We start from the raw sequence: 21,354 nt of genomic DNA, 5'->3' as shown, positions 1-21,354 counted from the left end.
TAACGTGCATTATTCACTGGGTTAAAGAATAAGAGGTATGTTTATAATAAGCCTTTGAAATTTAAGTCTTATTATGTGTACCTATGAGAAAAAATTTTAATTGAATTTGGAACTAGAGTTGTATTTTAGTTGGTCTGAGCATTCCACAGACTTATAATCCACCATGAATTTAATTTTTAAGTACAGTTAATATTTTATAAATGTGATCAGTAAAAGTGATCACTATTTTCACAACATTTTCTTTCAGCATCTTGAAATTATTAAAGAATAGATTTATGAGAACATTTATTTATAATTGAGATGTTTAGGAAATTTCCAATATTAAAGTTAACTCTTTCATTTAGATGATCTTCCTTGCTTCTTCTTTTCAGGTTACTCATTTTTGTTTGCCCCAACTTCTTCCATTGCTGAAACATACCACATCATACCTTCATGAAGTCTTTGAATTTTATGAAGAAATTCTTACATGTCGTTACCCATACTCCTGTTTTAAGACTGTCTTCATTGATGAGGCTTATGTTGAAGTGGCTGCTTATGCTTCCATGAGCATTTTTAGGTTGGTATCTCTTCAGATTTGAAATGCCTAAATTAAGATCATGATATGAAGAAAATTTACTGATTTTGTGGTCAATTTTAAGACGAGCTATGAACTGTTTTCCGCAATTTGGATGTGATTGGCTTTGTAGAAAATTTGGTTTTAAAATTTTTTAAATGTAGAAAAACATGAAGACAAAGTTTTTGAGATAACTCAAAAGGCTCATCTTCATCTGGAATTAACTAATAGTATTTTCCCTGTTTTAGTCTTGTTTTCATAAATTCTTTAAAAATTGTATGAATTATTGTATGACTAGTATGAATTTTTTTCTAGCACTATTTAAAAATGTACTGATATTGTCAGAAATTTACTGATATCATCAGTGGAAAATGTGTTCTTTGCTTTAAGCAAGTTACTAAGATGATGAATTTTAGCTAAATTTTGAAAAGATTAGAAAGGTGGGAGAATTTTTTTTCTATTTAACTTCCATTGTTTTAAAAGTGGAATTATTTTATTTTCACTGAATAAGTATTTATTTCTTGGTTATAATGAGCTTTCTTCTCTTTTAAATTCCAGCACAAATCTTTTACACAGTGCCATGATTATAGATGAGACACCTTTGACTAGAAGGTGTTTAGCCCAATCCTTGGCCCAGCAGTTTTTTGGTTGTTTCATATCTAGAATGTCTTGGTGAGTGACCTGAAAGTTCATACTACTGAGAAAAGAATCAAGTTTATTTTTCTTTTCTTTCTCTGCATTTAAGCTGACCTTTGCCCTAATTGCAGATAGCTAATTTAAGAGACACTGTTCTATATGTATTTAAAGAAAAATGATTATAAGTTTCATCCTAACTTTTTGGCCATGAAATCAATATAGTCACTTATATTTATTAGTTAATTAGCTAATTTAAAAGACACTGTTCTATATGTATTTAAAGAAAAATGATTATAAGTTTTATCCTAACTTTTTGGCCGTGAAATCAATATAATCACTTCTGCAGTTTATAAGGTAAGATTTTGGTAAAACAGTGTCTTAAAGAACTGAATGAATTCTATAAATAAAAGAACTTAAATGTACAGAAATCTGAAGTTAGAATTTTAATGTCAGTGTTCAAAGCAATTGGAAATAACTCAATATTTAATGTAAAATAGTGCTCCTCTGCAATATTAATAATTATTTAGGGATTTGCCTACTAGTGCTTAGCTTTGTACCAGTTTGTTGAAAGAAATGAAAGGTATAAATGCTTTTTCTTTTCTTTTTTATTAACTTGAGATTATTTTGAAGAAAACAGAAAAATTAAGATTATAATTGTGAACATTCTATACTATATATAGTATGGAAATCTTGGTTTTCTTTTTTCACTTGCTGGAGTGGAGAGGAGAGGGCAGAGACTAAAGATAGATCTCTTGATTTGTAGTTTTCCTAAAACCACATGTAGAAGTTTCATTAAAGAATAGTGCTTGGAATGTAGTAGGCAAAATATTATGGATGGATGGATGGATGGAGTGGGTAGATGGATAGATGGATGAGTATACAAATGAATAAATGAGTGAGTGATGTTAATTGCCATTTTTCTAGAGAAAGCAAAAAAATGAATGAAGCAATTAAACTTTAGGTTTTAGAATGTCATTGGTAATGGCATAATGCATGGGATTGGCAATAATAGCACGTAGACTTTTAGAATTGAACAGTATAGTCCTGGCTATGAGCAAGTATTTCCTTAGAGGCAGAGACAGTAAGAACAGAGTTGGGCAGGAGGGAAGCAGCACTGTCAGAGTAGAGCATATACTCTGGTAATTTATACCTGAAGCAAGACTGTAAAGCAGTCTCATAATGAAAGGTAAAGGCAGGTGTGAATAAGGTATAATAAATGGGCAAGTAGAACTCAGAGGAAGTTGGGAAACCTGATGATTTGTTAATAATTTTCATTTTCTTTGTGAAGGCAGGGAAATACACACTACACTTATTCCGTTATCCTCTTTGACATTATCTGAGGAGTTTTTATGATTAAAAGTAATTTATACTTTGACTTTTTGCTTAGGTCTGATGAATGGGTGCTGAAGGGAATTTCAGGCTATATCTATGGACTTTGGATGAAAAAAACTTTTGGTGTTAATGAGTACCGCCATTGGATTAAAGAGGTAATAACAGCTAGATCCCTTATCCACTTACAAGTCTCATGTCCTCCATTTTTAATGACTGTAAAATACTTTTAAAATACTACTTGAAAATCCCTAATTTTTCCCAGCAAAATGGGAATTGATTTACTGAGAAAGACTAATGGTCTATTTTATCTAATCTCCATTGTCAACATTGGCCCCTAAAAACCTTTTTTTCCCCTAAGGAAGAGAATATTTAAGTTTCTTAAACATCAGATTGGTTGTTAGGTATGTCCCAGCTCCTTATAGTAGTCGTTTGTAACTGTGCTTCCTAAATTTGTTAGCTTTGTAACCTTAATCTTTCCAAGTCTCATCTGTTTAAGGAGGGCAATTGTAGTGTGTGCCCATAGGCAGAGATTATTAGACATTATACAAGTAATGTGCATGATGCTTTGCACATATTAACTGCTTATTATATTCTGGCTAGGCTTTGAATGCATTTATGTTGTCATTGTCACATCTTTTTTTTTTTTTTTTTAACGATTTAAAGATTTGGCCAAAAAGAAAACATCAGTTGTATTTTACTTAGCACATTCTGGTCATATACATAAACATTTTAATCATATCATGCTTAGTGTCTTCCTTCTCAGGTGGAAGAATTGCAGCCTTTCATATCTTCATTAAACAAACCTTATCATCTTCCCCGTATTCTCATTTTACATATTATTATCCAAGAGTAAACTCAAGTAAGCCAAAAAGTTAATTTTCGAAGACTTCAAACACCTAGCGCTATTAAGGTATTTGTACATCTAGAACTGGAGTCTCTTCTTTATTTCAGAAACTATTAAAGAAGAAGAACAAAGTAACACAACACTTAAAATATTTCACACACTGTTACAAATGTTTTATAAATATTAAAATGATCTTAATTCTCCTTACTACCTTGCTATCATTCCCATTTTATAGATGAAGAAACTGAGGAACAGAAAGAAAGGTTAAATTATTTGGTCAAAGTATACAGCTAGTAAGTAGTAGGCCCAGGATTCCAGCTTGGCTTTTAGTTTCTTCTCTATGCTGTTTGCCACTTTTCTATACTACATCTGTATTATTTAAAGCAGTTAGGAGTTTCCAGCACAATTGTGGTAGTGTCTTTATTTTAACTTATGCTTTTTTTTTTTTTTTTTTGAGATGGAGTCTCACTCTGTTGCTCAGGCTGTAGTGCAGTGGCACAATCTTGGCTCACTGCAACCTCTGCCTCCCGGGCTTAAGCGATTCTTCCACCTTAGCCTCCTGAGAGCTGGGATTACAGGCACCCGCCATCATGCCCGGCTAATGTTTTGTATTTTTAGTAGAGACGGGATTTCACCATGTTGGCCAGGATGGTCTCAAACTCCTGACCTCGTGATCCACTCGCCTCAGTCTCCCAAAGTGCTGGGATTACAGATGTGAGCCACTGTGCCCATCTTCACTTATGCTTTTTTTCTTTTAATTAACCAGGCACGGTGGCATGTGCCTGTAGTTCCAGCTTCCTGGGCTGAGGTGGGAGGATCACCTAAGCCCGGGAAGTCAAGGCTGCAGTAAGCCATAATCAGCTACTGAACTCCAGCCTGGGTGACAGAGTAAAACCCTGTCTCAAAACAAAACAAAACAACCTCCCCCAACCCCCCCCCCTTTTTTTTTCTGTTTAAAAAAAAAAAATCCCCCTTTTTAAAAGTTCAATTTATGTCATGTTAGAGAAGACTGGAGAAGTTTTAAAATGATGGATTCCTGACATAATTTATTCCCATTCCTTTTTACTCGCCTAAATTCTTTGAAGCAAAATACAGAGAAGGAAAAAATAAACTTGGAGACAGCTCAGAGAGATTGAGAACAGCCATAAGAAAAAGTTGCCAGGCTGCTGTCCAGCCCTGAAGTCATAAAGTAGAGAAGTCTTTGGCTTTTGTCATTCTGCCAGCTGTGTAGGCTGCTTTATTTATAAGAACATAAACTACTCTTTAAATACATTTCACTTATTTTAAGAAATTTACATTCTGATTTTAGGAAATGAGAATTCACAGTTTAATTCTAAAATTTGGTATGTAAAAAAATGTTACTTTACAAATTTTACTGACTCCTATTTTTATATATTTTTTAGGAGCTAGACAAAATAGTGGCATATGAACTAAAAACTGGTGGGGTTTTACTACATCCCATATTTGGTGGAGGAAAAGAGAAGGATAAGTATGTTTATTGTTCAGAGATGATATTATAAACCTTGACTATATATAACAATTATTCCATTTGAGAGCTAAATAGTATTTCATTGTACCTCAGAATTTATTTAACTTTTTTCTTATTGCTATTCTTTGCTAAAGCTTACAGACTCGTAAAGCTCATAAGATTGGAAGTAATAAGTAAAATATAAAAATAATTTTTAAAATATCAGATTGATTATAAAGTATCTGAAGTTTTAATGTGCCACATTAAAATTTTTTTTTTAATTTTTTTTTAAATGGGGTCTCACATTGTTACCCAGGCTGATCTCAAACTCTTGGGCTCAAGCAATCCTCCTGCCTTAACCAATATGCCACATTTTGAAGGAGATGCATAATACCACTTGCCACAGTTTGTTTATTCTACTATACCAAAGTACCACAGACTGGGTAATAATGTAAACAGTAGAAATTTACTTCTTGTTCTGGAGGCTGGGAAGTTCAAGACTGAGGCACTGGGAGGACTGGTGTCTGGTGAGGGCTGCTCTCTGCACCTAGTTGGTATCTAGTTGCTGCATCCTCCAGCAGGAAAGAATGTTGTGTCCTCACAAGGTGGAAGGGATGGCAGGGCAAGAGAACGCTCCCTTCAACCTGGAGCCTTTTTATGAGGGCGCTAATCCCATTCATGAGGGTAGATCCCTGATGATTTAATCACTTCCCAAAGGCCACCTCTTAAGACTGTTGCATTGGGGTTTAAGTTTCAACATGAATTTTGGAGGGGGCACCATCATTCAAACAAACTATAGCACCACTCATACACTGTGAGAGTGTAGTTTGATACAGTGTTTCTGATGGGTAATTTAGTGTGGTACTAATCAGAATTGTAGAATGGGTAATTTTTAGATCCAGCAATTCTTCTAGGTATGTGATCATGTAGAAATTCTTCTGGCCCAGCACGGGGGCTCATGCCTGTAATCCCAGCACTTTGGGACGCTGGGCAGGTGGATCACCAGAGTTCAAGAGTTTGAGACCAGCCTACCAACATGGCAAAACCACATCTCTACCAAAAAATACAAAAATTAGCCAGGCGTGGTGGTGGGTGCCTGGTCCCAACTACTTGGGAGGCTGAGGCAAGAGAATCACTTGAACCTGGGAGGTGGAGGTTGCAGTGAGCCAAGATTGTGCCACTGCACTCCAGCCTGGGGACAAGAGCGAGACTCTATCTCAAAAAAAAAAAAAAAAAGAAAGAAATTCTTCTAGGCATTTATCATACAGAAATATTTGCACGTGTGTAAAAAGGTACTCACCATAGCATTATTTGGTCTAGTGATAATTTGTAAACAAATTAAATGTTCATGTATGTCGTAAATATTTTCTAGACTGTATCTTTCTCTAAATTTACTTATGATCCTTTTCATTATGTCAAAATGTTTTAATTTTTACATAGTCATTGTGGTCTTTATGTCTTCCAGATTTTATATTTTTTCTTAGGAAAATTTTTCCCATCCCAAAATATAAAGAGAAATTTTTTCCTTCATTTCTTTTAGTACTTTTATAATGGTTTTTGTTTTACATATATAATCAATCTTTAATATATTTTAGTGCATGCTTCAATGTTGGGATATTGATTGGAATTGCATTGATTGTATTGATGGATTTGGGGAGAATGGAAGTATTTACAGTATTGTATCTTCCCATCTAGGAGCTTGGTGTTTGTTTCCATTTATTCAGATTTTCCTTTATGTCCTTAAGTAAAACTTCATAATTTTCTTCTAGTTAAGTTTATTTTTAGATGTTTATTAATACTAAGGAAATTGCTTATATATTCCCCTGAGGTTTTTTGGGTATTTTCTTGATGTGGTCATGAAATTTATTTTTTATTTAATAGTCACATTTGCTGTATTAGGTAAATGTGTTTATTTTTTTTAGTCCGGCTTCCCATCTACACTTTTCAATAAAGCATCCACATACACTGTCCTGGGAATACTACACTATGTTTCAGTGTAAAGCCCACCTTGTGATGAGATTGATTGAAAATAGGATCAGTATGGAATTTATGCTACAAGTAAGTATTAAAGTTAAGAACTTAACAATGGTAAATAAAGATCTGTATGTGTATAATCTGAGTATGTTTCTGTAGAATAGGAGTCAGGACATCTGGATTTATAGTTTTGTTTGCCCACTAAGTAACCTGTGCTTTATATTTGCATTTCCTCAGATGTAGAATGGATATCAATACCAGAACAACTTTGCACATGAATTTTATGAAGATATAATTAAAATGTGGTGGCTGGGCATGGTATCTCATGCCTATAATCCCAGCACTTTGGGAGGCTGAGGTGGGATGATTGCTTGAGGCCAGGGGTTCGAGACCAGCCTGGGCAGTATATAGTAAGACCCCCCCATCTCAAAAAAATTTTTATTACTAAGTCAGACATAGTGGCATGATTCTGTCCCACCTTCTTGGGAGGCGGAGGCAGGAAGATTGCTTGAGTCCAGGAGGTTGAAGCTGCAGTGAGCTATGATTGTGCCACTTCCTACCAGCCTGGGTGACAGAGTGAGACTGTCTCAAAAGAAAAAAAAGCTAGAATTGTGGGGATGAAAGTAAAACATATTTATACATATGAATTTGTGTTCTGCATTGTATTAAGGATGAAATGCCACTTTAAACTGTTTTCAATAGAAAAACGTAAACCAATAAAAAAGATGTTTATTTTTGCTATCGCTAAATTTTGCCATGTATTTTAAGCAAGTTTCAGAGTAAATGGTTGTGATTTAGTAGTTGCGAGTGGAAACCAAATGTTCAGCCATTTTTTTTCATTGTTAACATTCTTAGAGGCAGGTAAAAAATAATGCTTTTTTTAAAGCATTTTAAGTTTGCTGTAAAGTTCAGTTTCTTTAATCTTTCTGTCCTTCACCTTGCCTTTTTTTGTTTTGTTTTGTTTTGTTTTTGAGATAGGGTCTCACTCTGTCACCCAGGCTGGAGTGCAGTGGTGCAGTCACGGCCCACTGCAGCCTTGACCTCCCAGGCTCAAGGGATCCTCTCATCTCTCTCAGCCTCCTGAGTTGCCGGGACTACAAGCATGCACCATCGTGCCTGACTAATTTTTGTATTGTTTGTAGAGATGGGGTTTCACTATGTTGCCCAGTCTGATCTCAAACTCCTGGGCTCAAGCTACCCACTTACCTTGGTCTCTCAAAGTGCTAGGATTACAGGCATGAGCCACCGCACCTGGCCTTTAGAATGAAGAACAGAAACGTTAAAAGAGAGATGGTCCATAAAGAGCCACTCAAGCTTTGGAGTGGTATAAATCCTGATGAGTATCATTAGCTTCTTAATTTCTAGTTTCTATATAAACTACAACAAATTATAGGTATTATATATTATTCTTACTATAATTCTTAATATTATTCAGTACATCATTAACATTCAATAATGTTTATATGAAGAATGGTTTTGTATTCTGGCTGCTTATATCTTTGCATATTTCTATTGCTAGTAGTCTTTAGAATAATCTGTGTAATAAATAGTGAAATTATTGTCTTCTATAATTGACTACAATAAAGTTATAATGCAAAGTGAGTATTCTATATAATTGAAAAGAATCTGTTATGTGAATTTACTAAATGATTTTATCCTTACAGGTTTTCAATAAACTGCTAAGTCTGGCTAGTACTGCTTCATCTCAGAAGTTCCAGTCACATATGTGGAGTCAGATGTTGGTTTCCACGTCTGGGTTTTTGAAATCCATTTCAAATGTCTCTGGCAAAGATATTCAGCCGTTAATAAAGCAGTGGGTGTATCCTTTTCAATAGCAGTTCAACAAAGTGGGGAAGGGAATAAGGTATGTGTGCAAGGGGAAGATGGAAGAAGAGAGGTTTGAGGGGGACTCAAGGAAGTATGAACTGTTTATATTTCTAAACAGTGGTAGAAATAATGATGAACTGTGAATTGTTTCATCTAAGATGCCTACTAGACATTAAGATGCACACACATGTATGTTTATATTTGTAAAGTTTGGCATATTTTAAAGTACTTTCTAGTGAGTAAAGAATATGTGAGTAAAAAAATTGGTTTGATGATAGGATAGGTAAGTAATCTACCAGACAGACCTGTAGGATTACTTGTGAGGTGCGGTAGTTTAGTGACTTGTGGATGTGATTAGGGGTTGGCGCAATTTGAGTGGTATCTTGGAATTTTGCAGTTTTTGCATTTTTCACTTTAAAACACTATTAATAACTTTGTATAGTGGTTCTGCTTCTTTCAAAACACAAATTTGTCAGTGTTTCAGAAATTTTATTTAAATCTGGGAAAGCATTTTTCACAAGTACTTTGAATACTTTGCCACCTGGTTTACTGTAGAGTGTGCTCTCAAACTTTGAACTGGTGGGAATGCACTTGAAAATTATTAATACCGTGATGGATAACTTACTTTGTTTAGTACATATTCGTTTCAGTATGTAAACTTTCCTTTACAATTCTTCAGAGATCAGAGTGGAGTGGTAAAATTTTATGGAAGTTTTGCATTTAATAGAAAACGAAATGTCTTGGAACTGGAAATAAAACAGGACTATACATCTCCTGGAACTCAGAAATACGTGGTAAGTCTTTTTCCAAAATCGCCTTTGTACTGCTATCTCCTCAGTTTCAATAGAAGAGGGACTTAGGGATGGGTTACTACTTAGAAATTAATGAGATTTTGTTTGAAGTGGATAAATTGAGAAAACATTGACTTTGTCAAAGAAGGGAAGAGGAAGTACAGAGATTTCTGGGAACTCAGAATCTTCCAGTTGCCCTCTTTGGCACCAATTGCCTATCTAGGTCTCCAGATACTCATTTTGTGTAATATTTTATATCTTGATTTATATTTCTCTGTACACATAAGCATACATATTGGTATTTTTTAAATCACATCTCTGAACAGTACGTTTTTTTTTTAAAAGGGACCACTTAAAGTGACAGTGCAGGAGTTAGATGGATCCTTCAACCATACACTGCAAATTGAAGAAAACAGCCTTAAACATGATATACCCTGCCATTCCAAAAGTAGAAGGTAGGCATTACATAATAACTATAAATTGAAAGTTAAACTACAAATCTCACAGACTAAAATGCCAAAATAAAAATTCTCTTGTATACCTAATTTTTTTTAAATTATACTTTAAGTTGTGGGATACACGTGCAGAACATGCAGGTTTGTTACATAGGTGTACACATGCCATGGTGGTTTGCTGCACCCATAAACCCGTCATCTACATTAGGTACTTCTCCTAATGCTCTCCTTCCCCTAGCCCCCCACCTCCTGACAGGCCCCGGTGTGTGATGTTCCCCTCCCTGTGTCCATGTGTTCTCATTGTTCAATTCCCACTTATGAGTGAGAACATGGAGTGTTTGGTTTTCTGTTCCTGTGTTCGTTTGCTGAGAATGATGGTTTCCAGCTTCATCCATGTCCCTGCAAAGGACATGAACTCATTCTTTTTTATGGCTGCATAGTATGCTATGGTGTATATGTGCCACATTTTCTTTATCCAGTTTATCATTGATGGGCATTTGGGTTGGTTCCAAGTCTTGGCTATTGTGAACAGTGCTGCAATAAACATATTTGTGCATGTGTCTTTATAGGAGAATGATTTATAATCCTTTGGGTAATACCCAGTAATGGGATTTCTGGGTCAAATAGTATTTCTGGTTCTAGATCCTTGAGGAATTGCCACACTGTCTTCCACAATGGTTGAACTAATTTACACTTCCACCAACAGTGTAAAAGCATTCCTATTTCTCCACATCGTCTCCAGCATGTGTTGTTTCCTAACTTTTTAATGATTGCCGTTCTAACTGGCGTGAGATGGTATCTCATTGTGGTTTTGATTTGCATTTCTCTAATGACCAGTGATGATGAGCTTTTTTTCATGTGTTTGTTGCCGCATAAATGTCTTCTTTTGAGAAGTGTCTGTTCATATCCTTAACCCACTTTTTGATGGGGTTGGGTTTTTTTTTGTTTGTTTGTTTTTGTTTTTGTTTTTTATTTTATTATTATTATACTTTAAGTTTTAGGGTACATGTGCACAATGTGCGGGTTAGTTACATATGTATATATGTGCCATGCTGGTATGCTGCACCCATTAACACGTCATTTAGCATTAGGTATGTCTCCTAAAGCTATCCCTCCCCTGGGGTTGGTTTTTTTCTTGTAACTTTAAGTTCCTTGTAGATTCTGGATATCAGCCCTTTGTCAGATGGATAGATTGCAAAAATTTTTCCAATTCTGTAGGTTGCCTGTTCACTCTGATGGTAGCTTCTTTAACTGTGCAGAAGCTCTTTAGTTTCATTAGATCCCATTTGTCAATTTTGACTTTTGTTGCCAATGCTTTTGGTGTTTAGTCCTAAAGTCTTTGCCCATGCCTATGTCCTGAATGGTATTGCCTAGGTTTTCTTCTAGGGTTTTTGTGGTTTTAGGTGTACCTAATTTTTTTAGACAGAGTCTTGCTCTGTCACCCAGTCTGGAGTGCAGTGGCACGATCTCAGCTCATTGCAACCTCCGCCTCCCGGTTCAAGCAATTCTCCTGCGTCAGCCTTCTGAGTAGCAGGGATTACAGGTGCCTGCCACCATGCCCCGCTACTTTTTGTATTTTTAGTAGAGACACGGTTTCACCATGTTAGCCAGGCTGGTCTGGAACTCCTGACCTCAGATGATCTGCCCACCTCGGCCCCCCAAAATGCTGGGATTACAGGTGTGAGCTACCATGCCCGGCCTATGTATACCTAATTTTTTAGGTAGAGAACATGTTATCAGGTATCTTTTTTTCCTCATTTTACTTCCAGTTAGTATTACCAAACATTCTTTGTTTGCTTGCCTTCTTGATGACATTTTTATAAGAATTTTTAACATTTAGTTTTAAGAATCCTCATTTTGTTGGAAGGTAGAGGCCGAGGAGCTAGAATGGAAGTTTTAGTTTTTGGTACTAGAAAAAAATTCAAGACAAATAGGTTCATTCTTATTAGTCTTGTTGGATTAATACCTACAGGAAATATTAGAAAAATGGTGATTGAAGGGAAAGAACTGAATATGTCATGAAAAGCCTCTGCATCTTGCTTACTATGTCTTTTTCTCTTTTTTCTCTATATCAGCATGCCCCTTCAGAACATTCTTGATGTATTTCAAAGGCAAATTGCCACTTTTCTTTAATATATTCTTCATTTACCCCTTATTTAACACAACAATTAGTATGTATTCTGAACAGTGAGAGATGAGAACATATCTGTGCTTTGCTGGAGAAATACGAACTTTCAGGAACAGAAGTTGTATTATACTCATGACTGTGTTTAGTTCACTCAGATAGATGAGAGTGTCTGTTGACTTTGAAGTCTTTTAAGGAACTTGATTCTGAAATCTTCTTACAGTCATTCTTACTCTGAGAAAATGCTTTCTTAAATCAGAGTGAGATTCTTACTTCTTTTTGTCCTATCCACCTTGGAAATTGGTAACATTTGATTGCTATTCTCAGGTTTTTTTCTCTGTAATAACAGAATGTCATTTGGAGTATTCTTTGGTATGAGGAACACAGGAAAAGTTTTCTCTGTTCCTGTTTTTATTTGCCCTTCCCCAGTTAACATAAAAACTGTTGCTTTTGTTTTTGCTTATCTTGAACCTTGTGTGTATTAATTGGTTCTACATATTGATCAATACTCTTAAGATATTTTATTAGCTAATTCATATAGGACAGAACCTTGCATATATGCAGCTGACAGCTCAGAATTATTTGTATCCCATTTCAAGCCTGATCCTTTTTCTATTTAAGAGTTTTCTTTATTGATATATCCCCTTTTCTATACAAAATTGCAGCTATCGGTTCTTGGAATATATGTTTTAGGTTGACATTTTATTATATATTCATGCTTCTTGTTAACATTTGATCAGGAAAATAATTTGATGTTTACTTCATTCCCACCAGCTTTAAAATAAACAGACTTTGTTCTATTTAAATTTTATTACATTTGATAGCCATTTTTCCTAAGGATAGCTTTCAATGTTGTGTGAAATCCTTTATTTGAATTTTAGCTGCTGTTAATGTCCATTCAGAATTAGAAATCTCACAATTTTCCAACCTACTTTTTCTTAAATGTAGGAATAAAAAGAAAAAAATCCCACTGATGAATGGAGAAGAAGTTGACATGGATCTTTCTGCAATGGAGTAAGTTAGTTAACTTAAATATAAGGTTATAATACTTTCTGCATTCTCATCTGTCTACTTTGTTGTGCATACTTAAAAGTGTGTAACTGTCCTCCAAATGAGTGATTTAACATTTTTTTAATTTAATAGAAACCCTATGTTAAAACAGTTTATGTAAAATCATAACTAATCAGAGATAAAAAGTAAGTCTGCCAGGGCCTAGGTGAAATTAAGAGGAAATGCATTATGGTTGAGGGGTGAGCACAACTTTGATTAGGCAGCTTTCTTATTCTCTCTTTGTGGCCTCTAGAGCAGTGCTCAGACTATAATGTGCATGTGAATCAGTTGGGGACCTTCCCAAAATGCAGTTTCTGATCCAGTACTACACTAATGAGGCCTGATAGTTTGCATTTCTCATGAGCTCCCGGGTGATATTGATTCTTTGTCCTTAGAACAAAGGTCTTGGGTGCCTTAAGTCTCCCTATGCTTGCAAAACAATTTAAAAACCACTGTTCTAAACTTTATGTGGTAATATTTATTGATGGACAGTGTTTTATTTTTAAATGTGATACAGCTCAAACTTTCTAATTTTGCCCATTCTGTACCTGTATATTTTTTATAAAACCTCTGTAATTATTTACTAACTTGATTGCCAGATTATCACTGCTGTTTATATACAGATTATGTTTGTTTGCCCTTCAAAATCAGTGTTAATTTTTTTTTGAGACAAGAGTCTTGCTTGGTTGCCCAGGCTGGAGTGCAGTGGCTCCATCTCGGCTCACTGCATGCCTGGCTGCATGCCACCATGCCTGGCTAATTTTTGTATTGTTAGTAGAGATGGGGTTTCGCTTTGTTGGCCAGGCTGGTCTTGAACTCCTGACCTCAAGTGATCCACCCGCCTCAACCTCCCAAAGTGCTGGGGTTACAGACATGAGCCATTGCACCTGGCTGAGATCAGTGCTAATTTTGATTTTTCCATAGCAAGTACTCTGCCTGTAGTAAGCACACAATAATATTTGCTGAATTTGAATTAATATTACAGGTGGTGTTCTTTTGATGAAGGTGTCGACATAGACTAGATTTTTTAAACTGTGTTTGTTACTTTGAGAAATACATGAAAATAAATTTGTGATATACCTCCAAATTATGATTTCAGAACTTGCTGTTTGAAAAAGGCGATCGTGAGTCTAGTATTTTTAAAAAGTCTTAAGTCAGCTAAACAAATTAAGAAATTCATCTCATTCTTTTTTTGCCTCATATAATCACAAATCAAAATCACCAAAATAATTTCGGATGGGAAATGAGAGATTCAGTGTCCTTTGTAAAAGACAATTAATATTTTCTTATTTTTGAGTATCTTTTTAGCAAGATTGATATAGATCAGACATTGTGAGAAAGTTGACATATGTTAAACATAATGAGAAATTTGTCAGTGCAGTTTAAAAAAATGAATACAGTAAAACTCCAGGCAGTCTTGAATACTACATCTAAAAGGAAACCTGGTTAATAAATGCTTTGTATTTATTTTCTAAATATATAGATTATAAGTTTAAAAATTAAATTAAAAAGAAAATTGTATTTTCTTGCAGTGCTGATTCCCCTTTGCTGTGGATAAGGATAGACCCAGATATGTCAGTATTGAGGAAGGTAGAATTTGAGCAAGCTGATTTTATGTGGCAGTATCAGCTCCGCTATGAGAGAGATGTTGTTGCACAGCAGGAATCCATTTTGGCTTTGGAAAAATTCCCAACTCCAGCATCTCGGCTTGCACTCACTGATATATTAGAACAAGAGCAGTGTTTCTACAGAGTAAGAATGTCAGCTTGCTTCTGTCTTGCAAAGGTGAGATTATATGTAGCATAAAGGAAATGACTATTGTATATATTTTTTATATCTCTGAAAATGAATTAAAATTCACCTAGTCTTTACATTTACTTGGTAGCTGATTCTTTGAAAGCTTTTGCCAAAATGCTTTTAAATTAATAGGACTGTTTTGAAAGAAACATGTTTTGACCTGAAAATAGATATGCAGAATAATTTTATAATTGTCAAAATGAAAAGTTAGATTTTAAAAATCAAAGAGAATTTTCACCATTTTGTTGAATTGCCAACCACATTTTTAAAGCGAAGAATATATTTGGTGAGCAATTCCTTGGTTTGAGTGATGTTTTACATTGTAGTACATGAAATCTCTGTGTGTGTGTGTGTGTCTGTGGGTGTGTGTATTTTGTTTTTTTAAATAAAGACAAGATCTCACAATGTTGCCCAGGCTGGTCTCGAACCCTTGAGCCTGAGTGATACTCCTGCCTCAGCCCCCAACACAGCTGGGATTACAGGCATGTGCCACCATGCTCCACTGTGCTTGATTGATTGATTAATCTTAATTATCCCACTGTAATAATTATTCACGTTGATTTGAGTTTATAAATTGGTATTAGTGATAAGTAACTTAAAATGGTAGACTATCATATTCTAGAAAAGTTAATTAAGAAAACCAAATATGTTTTTTAGATGCAAATTATCTGAAGGTAGAACAAATGAAAATCAGAAAAATGCAGACAAAACTTTGTCCAGAAATAATGTTTTCCAGGTATTTTTTAAAAACTTGATAATAGGTTCATTTTCCATTTAGTGACTCTTGCCTTCCTCACTGTTAAATCCATTTGTCCTATATTTCAACAAGTTAATAATGGTTTTGATTTATTTTTAATGATAATAAGTGAGTAGTTGAATTCCTATGTTCTCAGATATATGAGAAAGCAGTGATTTTCTTTGATAAAACCATCTGCAGAAGATATAATTTCATTGTTTCTATAAAGATCTTTGTGATCCCTGTATGCTAAAATCTTAGCAGGTCTATAAAATTGTAGAATATGTTATTTAATCATAATTTCATTTTTTGGGGCATGATTTTTATATACCCTAAAAATATCAATAGCAAGACATAGGGTAAAGCAAGATATACTTTTGTAAAGCATGCTTACAGCCTTAAATAGTAGCACTGTATTTGGCTTCTGGTTCAGTTAGGGTAGATTGAAAAACCTTATTTAAAATTCATGATGACGTTTCTGTCTCATAAGGTTAAAATATTAGAATTATATCTGTCTAAACGAATAAAGACAGACTATTCAAAATATAAGTCTTTTGCATACATATTTTTCTAAAACTTAATACTGCCATTTAGAAATTAACTTGTAGAAAATAATTATAAATACATGTAAGAATTTTTTCGGCCGAGTGCAGTGGCTCACGCCTGTAATCCTAACACTTTGGGAGTCCGAGGCAGGCAGATCACTTGAGGTCAATAGTTCAAGACCAACCTGGCCTACATGGTGAAACCCCATCTCTACCAAAAATACAAAAATTAGCCAGGTGTGGTTGTCTGCACCTGTAGTTCCAGCTACTCAGGAGGCTGAAGCAGGAGAATCTCTGGAGCCCGGGAGGCAGAGGTTGCAGTGAGCCATGATCGCACCATAGCCTGAGCGATAGAACGAGACTCCATCTCCAAAAAAAAAAAAAGAGGAAAGATAATTTTTTTTTTTGGAGAGAGTCTGTCACCCAGGGTGGAGTGCGATGGTGCCATCTTGGCTCACTGCAACCTCCCCCTCCCCGTCCTGAGTCAAGCAGTTCTCCCACATCAGCCTCCCAAGTAGCTGGGATTACAGGCACCCGCCATCATGCCCGGCTAATTTATTTTGTATTTTTGTATAGATGGGGTTTCACCATGTTGGCCAGGCTGGTCTTGAACTCCTGACCTCAGGTGATTCACCCGCCTCGGCTTCCCAAAGTGCTGGGATTACAGGTGTGAGCCACCATGCCTGGCTGGAAAAAGAACTTTTTTGCAGGGTGAGTTTGTATAATTTCTTGGAAATGGTGATAAAATGCTAAATTGTTATAAATTTCTGAGAAGTGAAGTTGTTGAAAACCCAATCCAGTTGTAGTATTGATAACTTTTAAGAAGCTGTTTTATTTTAAAGTATGTTTGCATTGGTAATGGAAATTACTTTGTTTTCTAATTATTTGCAGATTGCAAATTCAATGGTGAGCACATGGACAGGACCACCAGCCATGAAGTCACTCTTCACTAGGATGTTTTGTTGTAAAAGTTGTCCAAACATTGTGAAAACAAACAACTTTATGAGCTTTCAAAGCTATTTTCTACAGAAGGTACAGTTTACTTTCTAATTTTCTCATGGTTTTTATATATTTCAGTTTAAGTTGGAGACTGTTCAAATAATAGATGTGTTTACTTTCTTTGCCTCCATTCTTTTTTTTTTTTTTTTTTGAGACAGAGTCTCACTCTGTCGCCCAGGCTGGAATACAGTGGCGCAAGCTCTGCTCACTGCAAGCTCCGCCTCCCGGGTTCACGCCATTCTCCTGCCTCAGCCTCCCGAATAGCTGGGACTACAGGCGCTCACCACCACGCCTGGCTAATTTTTTGTATTTTTAGTAGAGATGGGGTTTCACCGTGTTAGCCAGGATGGTTTCGATCTCCTGACCTTGTGATCCGCCCACCTCGGCCTCCCAAAGTGCTGGGATTACAGGTGTGAGCCACCGCGCCCAGCCTCTTTTTTTACTTTTAAACATTTTTCCAAACTTTGATTAAGTGATTATTGATTTTGTGATGTGTGTGCAAGTAACTCATTGGCCACATTAATATTAAAGTGTCCAGAAATGTTTAATTTGCCTTTTTGGTTGGTTACCTGGGGGATGGAGAAGTGAGTAAGCCCTTCGATTGGCAGTCGTAGAATGTGGACAGCACATCTGAGTCAGAGACAGCACAGCATAGAGCTCTAGTTTTAGTCCCAGTCCACTACTCACTAGCAGTTTGCATAAGTTTCTTAACCTTCTGCACCTCACTTTAAAATTTGTCTTTTTTGGAATTAAGATCAAGTATGTAAAGTGTTTTATACTACGCTTATATTAAGTTTTCTATAAGTGGAATTTTTAGAAAGTGGTGGTTAGAGTCATTGTTTTAGGAAAGGATATGGGAATGACAGGATGGTCAGCATTTGGGCTATTTGGATATCATACATAGAGTATTTTTTTAGTAATTTCATAATAATGAAGGCAGAGATCAGATTAACTAGATTGAACTAGAAAGGAGGAGTGAAGTTGAAGTAGAGAGAACTAATGAAGCCTATTCTTTCAAGATTTTAGTCAAAGATATAAGAACGGATACTATGTTGAGGATGAAGCAAGGTTGAGAAAAGGACTTCTTGGGTTTGTTTTGTACAGGGGAAGAACAAACTTGAGGCATGTATGACACAGGGAAAAGAGCCAGTGAAGAGGCAGAGATGGAATAGTCAGGTGGGAGAAAGTAAATAGAGAAGGCTGAGCAAGTTCTGGAAGTGTTAGAGGGTGGGGCACATTAAGGAAGTAAATTTTAGAAAACAACATTCCTTTTTTTGAGGCAGGTGGAATGTAGATTAAAAACAAGTGAAAAGATAGGTGTTGAGGGGAATGTTAGGCAAGTTGAAATTTATTTGCGATGGAAAAGAAGTAGGTTGCACAGCAGCATTGGGGTGCCTTTTGAGAGTGGTGGAAGCCAGAATGTATTTATAGTAAATCTAATCAGGACAGATTCAGGATGATCCAGGTTTTGGGAAAGGTAATAATGGTGTGATCAAAGAAGTCTGTGGCATCCTGTTATTTTGTTTTTTAAGAACTGCTCTGTATTACCATTTCATGAATTTATGGTATAGAAGCAAGTTAATTTCTGTGTCCACCTGATATATCTGTCTCATGATGCCACTGTGCTTTCAAGTAGCTTAGGTCAATGTTTCAAATTGGAGTTATGAACCATTAGTGAAGGGATCATGAAATCAGTGTAGTTTTTATTTCTATTTCTATTTTTTTTTTAAATAAAACAGAATAGGTAGTATTCAATATAAGGCATTTGGGGTTCACTTTTAAATTTGTATACGTTGCATCTGAAGTGTGTGTGTGTGTGTGTGTCTTAGGTTGTGTTATAAAATGTAGTTTTTCCTGTTAGCTACTGTCAAAAAAATTGGAAAGTCAATGCTTTTATACCAATTCACCTTTCTGGTAATACTTCTGGTGGACAGGGGAGAGAGAGAGATTGGTGCCTAAATGAAACTTGAGTCTCAAAGGGCAGAAAAGGCGTAAGACAGGTATTTCTATGGAAAAGCGCCTTTCCCTCAGTTGTTCCTATAGTACTAAAACTGACTGTTGTTGCTCTTGTTATCTCTGCTTCTTCAAGCAAGAAAATGAGCCGTTTTCCTTTCTGACCTCCATTTTAGAGGGTATAGTTATTTTGAGTAAGAAGAGGGGCTAGTCCATATCTCGCCATGTGCTAAAGACTGAGATGTCTATGCATCTGTAGTCCTGCCTAGCATTTAATTAGCTTTGTTTTACTGATAGAGTTAACCAGTGTGTATAAGTCATGTTTCTACATTCTTAAAAATGTTGCCTATGAAAATTTGGAAAGAGAAAAATTAGGCTGCATTTCAGATAATTTACCATTTTGTCCTTAGGTTGAGGATTGGGTGTTCCTGAGGATTAGGTGTTGGGACAATCAATTTGTTCTAAGACTGAAGGTTGGCTCCACCTACTTATATCGTTTATTCCTGAAAATGGTTGTGAGGAAATGAGGCTCCTACTCAATAGGCAACGAGCTAAAGGCACTTAGCACAGAAGGTAGTAGAGCTTAGGAGTTGAATAATGGTCCATCTAATGCTAAAATCTGTACCTTTTCCACTGTATCACACAGAAGTAATTCTAAAATCTGTGCCTTTTCCACTGTATCACATAGAAGTGAATTTATATAATTTACATCACATATATTTCCTCCAGCAAATGAAGGCTAAGGCACATAGCCTACAGAGTGATGTGCAGTCATGGAACTCTTCCCTTAGTTTCCTGCCCAGCTCTTCTCTTATGTTAGAATGCTTTGAGATATGTTGTCAGTGGGAGGGGTTGGGGTGTGGAGGTGTTAGGCTCCATCCAGATATCTATGTCAGTCCAAGAGTAACCCTTTTCTATTTATAGTTCAATGAATTGTAGTAACAAAAAGTTAGGTTCTGTGCTTTTAAAAGTTCTTTTTTTTCTTTTGTAGACTATGCCAGTTGCAATGGCTTTATTAAGAGATGTTCATAATCTTTGTCCTAAAGAAGTCTTAACGTTTATTTTAGACTTAATCAAGTACAATGACAACAGGAAAAATAAGGTGAGGTACTTTTATTTTTAAATCTTCTACAACAGTTGTCTTAGATAATTTTCTTAATGAATATTACAGAACTACCCAATGGTATTTTGTTTCTAAATAAATATTTAGTCTATAAAAATCATCGTACTTGATGACTGTCCACAGTACTTGACATTTCTAGAGATAGAGGCATGTAAACACGATTTATTAGAATAACCAGTGGATAAAAAACAAGATTAGTTTTTAAATGTTCTTCAAACCTCTTGTAGTGTGGAGAGAGTAGTACATCAGATTTGGGGTAGCCAGTTAAAACTTGATAAAACCTGACAGCACAATTTTATTTACATTGATTTATTTTTTGTTCACCTAATGATACCTAGAAAAGAGTTCTCGATTGGGATTAACTTGTTCCTTGATTCATTTGACCTTTTTCTTTTCTTTACCATTGTGTCTTTATTCATTTATTTAGCAAATAGCAATTGGATGTCCTGCTTCAAGAATTATTTCATCTTACTTGTTATCATTCCAACAATCAGCAAATGTTTTTAAGAATATATGCTGTGCTAGAGAGTGTCCCCTGTTAGCTGGAATGAAAAGATGGTTGATGTCTTAATGAACTTTATTTATTCATTAAAAAAACTGCTCTATATTAGTCTGATTTTACACCATCAAGGATACAACCTGATAGGGAAATCAGACAAGTAAGCAATCAGCAGTCACATGTGATAATTGATACAATGGAAATATATATGATTCCCTAGGGGAATGCAAAGTGTAGTCATCTCTCAATATCCATGGGGGATTGGTTCCAGGACCCCCTTTTTGTATACCAAAATCTATAAATGTTGAAGTTCTTTATATAAATGGTATATAATATTTGCATATAACCTATTCACATTCTCTCATATACTTTTAAATCATCTCTAGATTACTTATAATACCTAATACAATGTAAATGCCATATATATCATTGTTAATACTATACTGTTTAGAAAGAATGACAAGGAAAAAAGTCCATACGTGTTCAGTACAGACACAACCTTCCTTTTTCTTCCCCAAATAAATTTTGATCTGAGGTTGGTGGAATTCACAGATGCAGAATCCATGGATATGGAACCCACATATATAGAGAGACGGTCAGCTATAGTGTCTACTTTGAAGGATGTAGGGAGAGACTCAGGGAAGTTT

The 21,354-nt window shown here is 35.5% G+C and overlaps 1 protein-coding gene across 5 annotated transcripts in view; it reads left to right on the top strand.

The window, feature by feature from the left end:
- TAF2 (TATA-box binding protein associated factor 2) overlaps positions 1–21,354 on the top strand; it is a 98,277-nt gene that overhangs the window by 34,259 nt on the left and 42,664 nt on the right. For 3 of the 5 annotated variants that reach the window (XM_055349248.2, XM_055349246.2, XM_055349250.2), the window contains 12 exons: positions 372–556; positions 1,112–1,225; positions 2,577–2,676; positions 4,769–4,854; positions 6,756–6,891; positions 8,472–8,626; positions 9,314–9,428; positions 9,771–9,880; positions 12,954–13,019; positions 14,588–14,840; positions 17,025–17,165; positions 20,077–20,187. In XM_055349248.2, coding sequence (XP_055205223.1) covers positions 372–556; positions 1,112–1,225; positions 2,577–2,676; positions 4,769–4,854; positions 6,756–6,891; positions 8,472–8,626; positions 9,314–9,428; positions 9,771–9,880; positions 12,954–13,019; positions 14,588–14,840; positions 17,025–17,165; positions 20,077–20,187 — 1,572 coding nt within the window. The remainder of the gene's footprint in view (positions 1–371; positions 557–1,111; positions 1,226–2,576; positions 2,677–4,768; positions 4,855–6,755; positions 6,892–8,471; positions 8,627–9,313; positions 9,429–9,770; positions 9,881–12,953; positions 13,020–14,587; positions 14,841–17,024; positions 17,166–20,076; positions 20,188–21,354) is intronic. The other 2 variants (XM_055349247.2, XM_055349249.2) reach the window with 1 other exon arrangement.

The sequence above is a fragment of the Gorilla gorilla genome, chromosome 7 (genome assembly GCF_029281585.2).
Source record: "Gorilla gorilla gorilla isolate KB3781 chromosome 7, NHGRI_mGorGor1-v2.1_pri, whole genome shotgun sequence".
NCBI lineage: Eukaryota > Metazoa > Chordata > Mammalia > Primates > Hominidae > Gorilla > Gorilla gorilla.
The sequence above is the reverse complement of the archived record's forward strand: the minus strand, read 5'-3'. Positions and strand labels throughout refer to the sequence as shown.